General features: G+C 41.2%; 1 protein-coding gene across 1 annotated transcript in view; it reads left to right on the top strand.

Annotated features, from left to right (window-relative positions):
* The first annotated feature begins 7,984 nt into the window (after positions 1-7,984).
* Positions 7,985-11,319, top strand: part of PAG1 (20S proteasome alpha subunit G1) — a 95,565-nt gene continuing 92,230 nt past the window's right edge. Inside the window, exon 1 of the mRNA XM_086501392.1 lies at positions 7,985-8,142. Within this exon, the coding sequence (XP_086357518.1) occupies positions 8,122-8,142 (21 nt within the window). The 5' untranslated portion in view covers positions 7,985-8,121. The remainder of the gene's footprint in view (positions 8,143-11,319) is intronic.

Below are 11,319 nucleotides of genomic sequence, written 5' to 3'. Positions count from 1 at the left end.
TGCAACCATTTCTCCTTTTAGTCCCCTATTGAGATAGGTCTAGAAGCACATATCTATATCCTAACTCTTGTTCCACTTTTATCTTTTCATATTAAATGATCATTTTAATATGAGAAAATCATTTGGTAAAGTTAGATATTATATTTTATGACAATAGCAGTCTTGTGTACAATTTGTTTCAATATCATTTTTATGTATTAATTAAATCTACAAGTCGCAATGAGGCGAAAGTTTGTTTTTATGGCTTCGCTGTCCCATTTAAAAAATGCATTTTATTGAGCTATTTTTGAAAAAAGTATTTTAATCTTAAAAGGCTACCATTATAAAAGGGGAGGCTTGATAACTCATTCTCGCTTTCACTTTTGCGATACTTGAGCTCTTCCACTTTCTGTTGATACTCGAAACCAAATATGGATGCATCAATAGCCTCAACTTATGTACCCACATCCACCACTTTGTCATGCTTCACCCTCTTCCTTGAGGACACTGATAACAAGGAAAAGTTGGAACTTCACACCTTTTTCACTCGTCTCCCCAACCTTGACGCCACAATTGCCCTCCACATGGATGTATTTGCAAAGATTTCAGTATTCATAGAGGATCACATCATTAAATATGTCGTAACTATCCCCCCACATGTAAGGATTTGGGTGCCTTGCGATGTCCTATGCTACCTCCACAAAGGAGATCACCCATTCTCTAAGCGGTTGAGACAGTTTTGAGAAATTGCTACCAATGCAGGCCATTTCTTGGATGAGCAGGCCCCAAGGGTGTTAGCACTAAAGAAGCGCAAATTGGGGGTGGAGTAATTTTCTTGCTTGGCTCCTTTCATCTTCCTTGTCATCGAGGAACCTGATTTGGAGGAGGTGCAAGTGCCACATCTTCAGGTTCGGTCCATCATCAAGGATGCCAAGGAGCAACAAGGTGTCCACATGAACCCTTTGGACAAAGGCCAAGCCCTTCAGTTTGAGTTTTTTAGGGGGCTCAAGGAAGTGGTTAAAAAACCCATCATTGTGGCTAGCACTAGTGTCACTTCAAAGGATATTCCACTGATGGATGAGGCAATCCCAGAAGTAGAGACTAGATGCTTATCGTCACTGATATTGGATGGGGAGGAGTTTCATTTTTTGCATGACTTGGAGAAAGCATTTGGCCTATGCATGGATGAGTGCCTGAGTGCGCTATGCACCAGTGCCCAATTTTCCCTAGACTCCATGCTAGATGCCCTTGAAAGCAAGCTCCTATACCACTTGGTAACTCTATCAATGACACTATTGCACTTGTGTGTGTGAAGGTTCTGGTAGCAGAGCACTTGCACATGGCAGAGGAATATTTACAAGCCACTCAAGCCAAGGTTGTGGCTACAAGGACGTCTATTCCAATGCAAAACCCCCCCTCTAATGAGCCAAAGTTCGTGGATGCGGTGAAGTCATGCATTGACTTGGATGCCAAGGGCAATAGAGAAGAACATGACAAGGAGGAAAAGTTAAATTCTATCCTACTTTCAAAGTTTTTTGTTCTCACCTTTAATGATCCTTTCCTTACCCTTGATTGGTTTATGATAGGATGTCTTGGAGCTTGATGAGTTTGCAGCATGGACGGTCCTCCCTTGCATATTACATAGGAAAACTTCCCATTGGCGATGTTGCCATTGTACATACTGAGTTCACTCCCCAAGGTCATTTCATGGTGTGGTCTTTGAAATCCTTGAGAAAAGTTTTGTGCTTAAGCACCATTGCCCAAACTGCTCATCTTATGTTCCTAGTGCGTAGATCCCTTGTATGCACTGCATTTAATTTGGCACTGGCTTCCATGGCAAGGTGCTTGCTCAGATAAGGATACACACCTCTATTTTTGCAACTGACCCGAGGCAATAGTGCATTCCCTATTGGCCGGGGAGTTGCCTTATGCACAAGAGAGATGCCAAGAAATGGCTAAGAAAATTATGGGCACCTCAATGAATGATCTAGCATCCTTCCTTCAAAGTATTGATGAAATATATGCATTTGCCTCTCTATCTTGTACATTCCTTTCAATTACGTTTCAAAGTTTTAAAAATTCATAAAATTGGTGTAGTCATTTATTAAGGGGTGTCTTTTTTGCTTTGCCAAACAACTCATTGTAAATGGTGCCACACTCAGGGGGGGAGGGAAAGAATGGATACATGGACACTTAAAATTTCAGCTAGATTTGAGCTTTTCTGGTGTTTTAGGGGTGCACACAAGGCCAAAAAAATCCAAAAAGGGGGGTGGCCACAAGGACATGCAAAATAGCCAAATAGGGACCCTTGTTTGGCTGTTCTACGTGCCCTTGCCACCTCCCTTTTTGCTTTTTTTGGCCTTGTGTGCACCCCCAGGACATCGAAAAAGCTCAAATCCAGTTAAAATTTATGTGTCAACACATTACTTCACCCCCTCCCCCCTGACACTGCTAGAGCCAAAGTTGAATGGGTGCATGAAAACTTGAATTCAAGCAGAATATGTGCTTTTCTAGTGTCCTAGAGTGCACACAAGGCCCAAAAACGCAAAAAAAGGGGGGGTGGCCATAAGGGCGTATATATGCCCATCATTGTAGGGCTATCGATCTTTCCATTGCACACTAAGTAATACACTCTCTGTGGTGTGCCTTGAGCTTCCTTCATCTTCTCCAAGGTGTGTGTGTTTTCCTGCAACCCTAATTCCAATATACATGATCAAGACTCTTTCAAACGCTATAGAGATCTTCAAGCAGATACCTGATCTTGCTTGTATTATATTCACCAAAATTGCCAAAATGCTACTTACCTGCATTCAAAAGTTTCATCACAAGCAAAGCAGACAGATGCACCATGGATGGCTTTCCTCTAGGGCAACCAGGGGCTCTGCTATGGTGTACATGCAAGAAGGGGAGAGGGAGAGAGTAGACCGTGTGTGGGTGGAGTAGAGCTCAAATGAGCTACTCGTTATTCTTGGTATATGTACAAGAGTAAGGTGAGTAGTGGACGAGCACCCATAACCTGGGCAGTCGGGCAAGGCACAAGCACCTTTATGCCAACAAATACTTTGTTACCAAATACACTTAGAACATGCAAGCATGGATGTTGGAAAAGGCATCAAGTAATAATAATGGTCAAGAAACACATGTTTTGTGCTACCATCCTTGCTTGATTTGATGAGTGGACATGACAAAGATTGCATGATGTTCAAAAGCCGTGTACTACATGTTCCTGTACAAATTAGTAAAGAATAGGAAATACCTCTAGGAGGCATGTAAGTGTGAAGAGGCACCAGCCTTTTTATTAAACAAAATCAAAACAAAATAGAGAACCCTAATTTATCTATATGCACCACATTACAGGATCAAGGGAAGAAAATATTGTATAGATTGGTTGGCAATCCTGAGGGTATGCCTCTATACTCATTGTCAAGATAAATATAACTTTATCATCGGTGAGACCATAGGCTTGCTCGGTGTCATCTATTGATTCTTCTTCATATTCTTGTGCATATGTGTTAATCAAGAATGCTACCATTCGTGGGTAGTCATTTGTGCGAAGGGATAAGCATGTGCTAATGGGGTAGTAGCCTCTATCGCATAGGGATCACTCGTAGTCAATAGGTGCAGATCAGCCATTCTAACTCCTCAAACTTTTTCTCACATGCTAGATTAGCTACCAGATCCCATTTTGAAATAAGTATAGGGTAGATCATGTGAAAGACTTGAGAAAGCTAAAGAGGATACCTTTCACCCAAAGTAGAATTGGATGACTCTATGAACTAGCCATATTTATACACACAGATAGATTTTGGTTAGTTTGCAAATAACATAAGGTTATGTCATTGTGCATGATGTGTCATTTTGAGTTTGGGGTTATGGGCTAGATCTTGTATATTTTACTCTTGTTGTTTGATGGCTCTTGCTCGTTTAAATTTTTGGTTTTTTTTTAGTTATGTATAAGGCTATACATATATACATTCCCTAAGATTTGGAAGTTAAAAGGTCAGGGAGGGAAGTAGTGAATGATGGATGTAAGTACTCCCATATTTTGTAGGTAGATCATACCTTTTGGAAGGATGTCATCACCTTTTGAAACCACTTGTTCCAAGTTGTAATAGGTGAGGTTGGCCAATAGTTTTTCGCCACCCTAGGTGCCTCATCAAGCTGTAAGGGTGGTAAGGTATCTCCCATGAATTAGCTCGAAATGTTTTTTCAAGAAAAAAGATGTCATCACCTTTTGAAACCAATTGTTCCAAGTTGTAATATGTGAGAACTTTGTCCAATAGTTTTTCGCCACCCTAGGTGCTTCATCAAGTTGTAAGGGTGGTAAGGTATCTCCCATGAATTAGCTGGAAATGTTTCTTCAGGTGGAAAGTTTACAATGGAAGGCATAGATTCATTGGTGCTTTTTTGGACATTGACAATTGTAGGTGGGGGTTGTGTAGAAGCTTTTATCTCTATGGATGAACTACATGAGGAGCTAGAAGCTTTATTTGACTCCCCCATTCCTGCGCTAGGTGGAACAGATCATTCTCCCTTTGGTACCAAACTAGCTCCGGAACATGTGTGGAGTACTTCGTGATTTTTTCTTTCCACAATCTTCAATTGGCTTTGGAGTTACAAAAATTGGCTTACATGGTTCTATAGGTGACAGGAAGGAGCGCAACTTCCGATTAGGTACCCAAATCTTAACATTGCCGTCATAGTAGCCTTGGGCTTCCAATAGTCGTTTAGAACCCAATGCATCATAGCCTTGCATGTCTTTGGATGAGTGGAGGATTTTGTGAGTCTTATGTTTTGAGTAAGATTGAAGAGTAGAAGAGGCAATTAATGAAGCTTTAGGGACCCATTGATATGTGCCCCTTGTCAAGTCATGCCTAGTCCTAGGTGCAACATTCTCTATTTTAGCCATGGAAGTTGAAGCATAGGTGGTTGTGCCAAAGGTAAGGATGCTTATGCCTCTCAAATTCGCGAGGTGTCATCACCGTCTGCTCCCTTTGGAGGTTTTAGCTCAGGGGTTGTCCCTTGAGTGGTAGAATTGAGCATTGGTTTCTATGTTGTGATACTCTTGGTTTCCCAATCAATAGAACACTTAGTGTAAAGATAGAAGTGTGTAGGATTCCAAGACAAAAGAAATCTTCTTATTGATACCCTTCTTGGATGGTACTCTTCGATAAAGGTGGCTTCCCTAAATGACTCCGCACTCCATTAGTTAGCAAGTTATGTTGAGCTCCTGTGTCTTATGATGCATTATATAGTACTTTCCCATATGAGCTATTTAACTCAATTGGGTATTGTAGAGGCAGGTCATAGTCTAGGGAATCATGATTTGTTTCAAGTTGGAATGAATGTGTAACTCCAATATTAGCCTCTCATTGGCGCCTCATAAGTCTTTGTCACTCTCAAGCCTCAGCTTAGGCTTGTGTCTTTTTCAATTCTGCTTGTGCCTTGGCTGCTTTCTTTTGATGGATGACACATAGTTCCTCTTGGCTTACAGGATTGTAGCATCTTTTAAATTTAGTCTCATTGAGGAATCCAATGGTTTCAACTCTGTCTAGAGTCTCGACATGAATGGTACCTTGTGGAGTGATTTCACATACTCTATATGGTCCTTTTTCCCAACACACTTTTTCTTCTCGTTACACATTTCATACATAAGGACTTTATCCCCAACCTTGATATCCTTCTTCTTTAAATGGCAATCAAACCACTTCTTTCTCCTATCCTTCTCCACAAGTGCATTTTACACAGCCAATTGTCTCTCTTCATTGAGCTTCTCTAGGATATATTAACGCTCAACTAAAGGGTTACCATCCCAACCTTCTTGCAAAGTTACTTGAAGACTAGGAAGGACGAACTCCCATGGCATAAATGATTCTTGGGTATATACCATCTAGAATGGTGTGCAAATCCATCATCGACTCTAGTGGGGGCTTCTTCGTTGGGTATTCGAGACAAATGATCAGCCATGATATGTTTCCTTCCGGGCTTCACAAAACCACTGTGAAATAAAATTTACCATCTTGTAATTCTCCCCATGGAGCATGGCTTATTAACTAGATATAGTAATGCTTGATGATCAACGCAAAACACAAACTTGGTGGCAAGAAGATAAAATCAAAATTTCTTTACTGTATAAATCATAGCTAAGCCTTCTCACTTTCTAGTGGTGTACTTCCTATCGGCATCATTTAATTGGTGACTTGCAAAGCTAATGGGGTATTCTAATTTATTTTCTCTTGGTTGAGTTAGAACACACCCAATAGAAAAATTTGATGCATAAATATGCACATGCAAAATTACATTCAAGGCATTGATGAGTACCCTAGGAGGCCTCGTCACTAGCTATTTTGGTCGTTTTTTCTTGATCTTTTTTTTTTGAAGTACGTGATGTGGAATAGGTTGTGTGTCAGCTCATAATAGAGCGTATTGTTTGGAGGAACATGGCATGCTTTCCAACATAATGTTAGGCTACCCGAAGCTCTCGTAACCCACAAATTAGTCAAACTCTACTCGGGAGTGTAGGTCAAAGGTGAAAGTTTAAAGGAGGCTTGTGAGGGGGAAGGTGAAGTCTATATCCCACATGCTTTCCTTTACCCTTGGAGAGTGGAGTATATATATAAGTTGGGACTAACTATTCCTTCACCTGAAAGAAAGCTATGGAGGATCCTACTTCCTACATATACAAATCAAAATCAAGGTGGAGACCCCTTTCTTTTTGTCACTCCACTCAGGCAGCTCTAGGGTTCCTTTTCTTTTTTTAATTGAAAGAATATTTGTTGTTTTCTTGGTTGTTTTAGAAATATTTTTTCTTTTTTCAAAAATTTTTGAAACAAAAAATTCACAGCAAAACAAAATAGTTTTGTGCAGCCCATAATTTACCAAAAATAAAAAATAAAACTAGATTTAACAGAGCTTAACTACCCACATAATGGAAATTAGCTAAGTTGAACAACAAACAAAATAGAAATTTCGTAGCAAGCAAAACAAGAAATTAGCAGTGAGCAGGCAAAAGGTTACCGCTAACAGAACTGATAACCACAATTAAAAACAACAAATTTGTGCAAACAATAACCAAATCTAACAGATTTGGTGTGCCGACCACAAATCTGTGCAACAAACCACCAAAACCATACACTGCTTCCAACTTTTTTCACAAAAATGCAAAAAAACCTCAAAAACATCAGCACAACTGCACTTGGAGTTTGACGAACAGTGCTTTCTTGGCAACAATCCCAAAAATGTCGGATCGTAGGGGCCTTGCTATGCGTCGTGTGCGAGCCTCTAAGGCTGCAGACACATAGTCTGGATGTAGGCAAGCTCAACAGATGCAATCGGTGTGTCATGCACCTCTGTGTCGCCGTCGATGAAGGAATCCCATGCGGGTAGAAGCTTGCCGTTGCTTCTTGACCGCCTCCATGTTGCTTTACCGCCTCACTGCTCGATCGTCACGCCCTCTCTCTCACTCTCACGTCCACACCCTCACATGCATCCAGTAAGAAGATAATGAATGAGAATAAGAGCAATGTAGGTACATTTGAGAATGAGCAAAATCTAGGTTACAAAGCCTCTTATGTAGGTCGTCCCGTTTGAGCTCTACAAAACATAGTTAACAGTAAGAGAGCTCCGAGTTCTAGAAGATATATGATTGTAATAGAGCACTGAGATATGCAAAACATACCATCATCTTGAACAATAATAGAGCACGGAGCTCTGCAAGATATATGATCTTTGTTAATAGTAATAGAGCACCAAGCTTTGCAAAACGTACAATCTTCTTTACCAATAACAGAGTACCGAGCTCTGCAAAATATACGTATGTTACCAAATGTACAATTGTCACATTAGCAATAGAGAGCACCGAGCTCTTCAAAAAAATCTATGAATTTTGTTAACAATATAGAGCGGGCGCGTGCTCACGCTCACACACACACACACACACACACACACACACACACACACACACATGTATATATTAATTTTCATTTCTAAATGATCCGTAGTGACCAATTCTCACCTTAAATGACCATTCAACCAATTTTCACTTAACTTTTCGCAGCGTTATACCGCCCTAAATGCACTCCTGGCTTGCGTAGAAAGTTAGCATCGGCTGCGATCTTCGGAGCTTGCTGAGAACTTGCCAATATGAGCAGCATCGGAACTGGGGTACGCTTCTTCTGACTACTGTGCACTGACACACACACAGAGAGAGAGAGAGAGAGAGAGAGAGAGAGATGCTTCGCTTCAAGTTCGTCAGAATCGGGCTTGAATGGGCCGTTTGCCTGATAGTGCTCTTGTTAGTAGGAATGTAGTGCTACAGATTCCATCTTGGGAAAGCTCAGTTTTTGGGCAACTCGTTCTTCTTTCATGAAGCAGGTTTGAAATGAAAAGTGAATGTGTGTGTATGTGGCGGGTGAAGGAGAAGAGATCAAGTCAATTTGAAGGTGCCTCCAAAGGTTTTGCAACACGGCCTTTTTCTGATGATCTCCTTGTGTGTTTACATACATATATAAATGTGTGTTGATGTTCCTTGAATGGCATGAGGAAGGAGCTTATCAATTCTATTTAACTCAAATAGCTCTGAAACGCAATTAACTTCGATATTGAGAGTTAGTTAACTCGGAATTTAAATATCGTAATATTGAGGTCAACTTAACTCCTTAACTTGAATAGCTTAAAAGCAACATACACATCACATGCATACACATATGTATAGAGTGTATGTATGTATGAATAAACATTTGTGTGATAGTGCCACTTGGGTGTAGTGCCATGCAAGCATGAGCCATGTCATCGGCTCGTGGTCTATTCCTTTTGTTTGTGGATGGACTAAGCATATTGATGTTCACTACCGCTTTGCTACACTTGCTTGGGATCTATTAAGGATGGTCACATTATATTAAACACTGTTTAGAATTGTTCTACCAAAGACCACCTTATGGAGCTTCTCACCAAGCCTCTTCTTTGACCTACTTCGGATTATCTTAACTCCTAACTCAAATAGCTTAAGAGAAAAATATACATGCATACACATATGTAAAGAGTGTATGTATGAATAAACATATGTGTGATAGTGCCACGTGGGTGTACTCCCACGCAAGTATAGGCCATGTCATTTGCTCGTGGGATATTTCTTTTTTTTGTGGATGGACTAAGCATATTGACATTCACTTCCGATGCATAATTTTAACACTTCTCTGTAGCTCATAGTCGGCATATATAGGAAGACCAAGTTGATTAAGAAACTACCATGGATACCTCAACAAAGGTCTTTTACTTGATTGACCTCGGATTTGCAGGCAACAACTTGTTATTGAAAAGAATGCCCTCTTAACACCGGTTACCTTATGGAAAGTTGAATTGTAGACAACATTACGTCCAAGAATCCCCATTCGTGAACTGTGAACACATCTAGTCCAAGATAGTTCAAGGCAATGAATTTTGGAACACACCTTGTCCAGGATCTTAACAACACAATGGATTGTGCACACATCCATAGTGTTTTGTATACGTTACGTTGGCTCCTTGCTAGATGCAATGTGCTTTGAACTAACACTTCACTGGTGGGTGAAGCATGTTGTGGCATCCACCAAAATTGCTAGTACTTTGCACCAGTGTAACAGGGAACGGGCGGAACACAACCCAAATGTTCTGAAACGGCGTTTCGGACGAGTCCTGTCTCCGAAACGGAGTTGGGAACGGAACACCGTTCCGGAACAGGGTGTAACCGGAAGGGGGGGGAATAGGGCGGAACGCGAAGCGGAATGGTGGAACGCGGGGCGAAACGGTCAAAAGTAGGCTTTTGGGGGCAGATTTGGGGCTGTTTGGGGGACATATTTGGGGCAGGTTTCGGGGCAGATTCGGGAGCAGTTTTGGGGTTGTTTATGATCTTTATCTGAACCTATAGATTCAGGTATGCCATGTAATCGAAAAATCCGTGAGACAAACTGTTCAACTTAAATTGTCTTCTTTATCGGAAAAAGTGGGCCTGTTTATTGAATTGGTCGATGACTGTTCAAATGCCATCATGCCCACTCTGAGTCTTGGGAAGATCGAAAATGAATATATATATACCGAGATGAATCCAGGATAAGCCCAGATTCACCCTTGAAGGAAAGTGCAAGGTATAGACCCATGGTAGTCACCCACAAGACAATATAATCATCAGCTCCATCATGCATAGTATTGACTAAATACCACGACATCCCCACTAACGTCGTCAGTGCCCAATAGTGGGTGTAGAACTAGGTAGTAACATATGCTCCCCAACACAACACACACCACACGCACACACACATGAGCATACATCAACACAAAGTTCAGCGTACTGAGTTTCTGTCATGACTCCGGAGATCAAGGGCAGACTCAGCCATAATGAAGCCTAGCACTAAAAGAAGCATTAAAATCGAAAAAAGTAGCACAAAAATGAGGTAGTTGATAGGGCATGCGCACCACAAAAGATATAAAGAATAAGCACAATATCAACTGGTCGTAACTCGGACGAAAACTTCACAATGTGAAGTCTGCATGTTCGCTATACGACTAAAAAAAATATACCGAGATGAATCCAGGATAAGCCCAGATTCACCCTTGAAGGAAAGTGCAAGGTATAGACCCATGGTAGTCACCCACAAGACAATATAACCATCAGCTCCATCATGCATAGTATTGACTAAATACCACGACATCCCCACTAACGTCGTTAGTGCCCAATAGTGGGTGTAGAACTAGGTAGTAACATATGCTCCCCAACACAAGACACACCACACGCACACGCACATGAGCATACATCAACACAAAGTTCAGCGTACTGAGTTTCTGTCATGACTCCGGAGATCAAGGGCAGACTCAGCCATAATGAAGCCTAGCACTAAATGAAGTCCATTGCTATACTCTCCCAAGGTTAGCTAGGAATGGTAGGTTGTCGGAGATCAGGTGCCTTATGCCGATCAAACTTGACCTTTTGGCACACCAAACAACTGCAACAAACTTGTCCTCATCGTTTTTTAGCCTTCGGCCAATAGAAATATTGCTCCACACCTATCAAGGTGGCGTCAATACTTTGATGCCCCGCAAAAGATGGACAATGGTACTTTGTCAAAACCTTGTTCTTCAACCCTTGAGTAACACATAACATTGTCTTCCGCATTCAATATCCTTCCTTTAGAGCATAGTCTGCAACTGTCTCCTTGTAATCACTTCCGACGAGAGATCGGATGGAAACACAGAGATAATCGCAATCTACACACTTGGCACACTTTTAGTACTTCAAAACACCTTGAGAGAGAGAGAGAGAGAGAGAGAGAGAGAGAGAGAGAGAGAGAGAGAGAGAGAGAGAGAGAG

This window comes from Adiantum capillus-veneris, chromosome 26, assembly GCF_014529385.1.
Source record: "Adiantum capillus-veneris isolate H3 chromosome 26, ASM1452938v2, whole genome shotgun sequence".
Classification (NCBI taxonomy): Eukaryota; Viridiplantae; Streptophyta; class Polypodiopsida; order Polypodiales; family Pteridaceae; genus Adiantum; species Adiantum capillus-veneris.
Note: the sequence above shows the minus strand (reverse complement) of the source record. Positions and strands in the feature narration are given on the sequence as shown.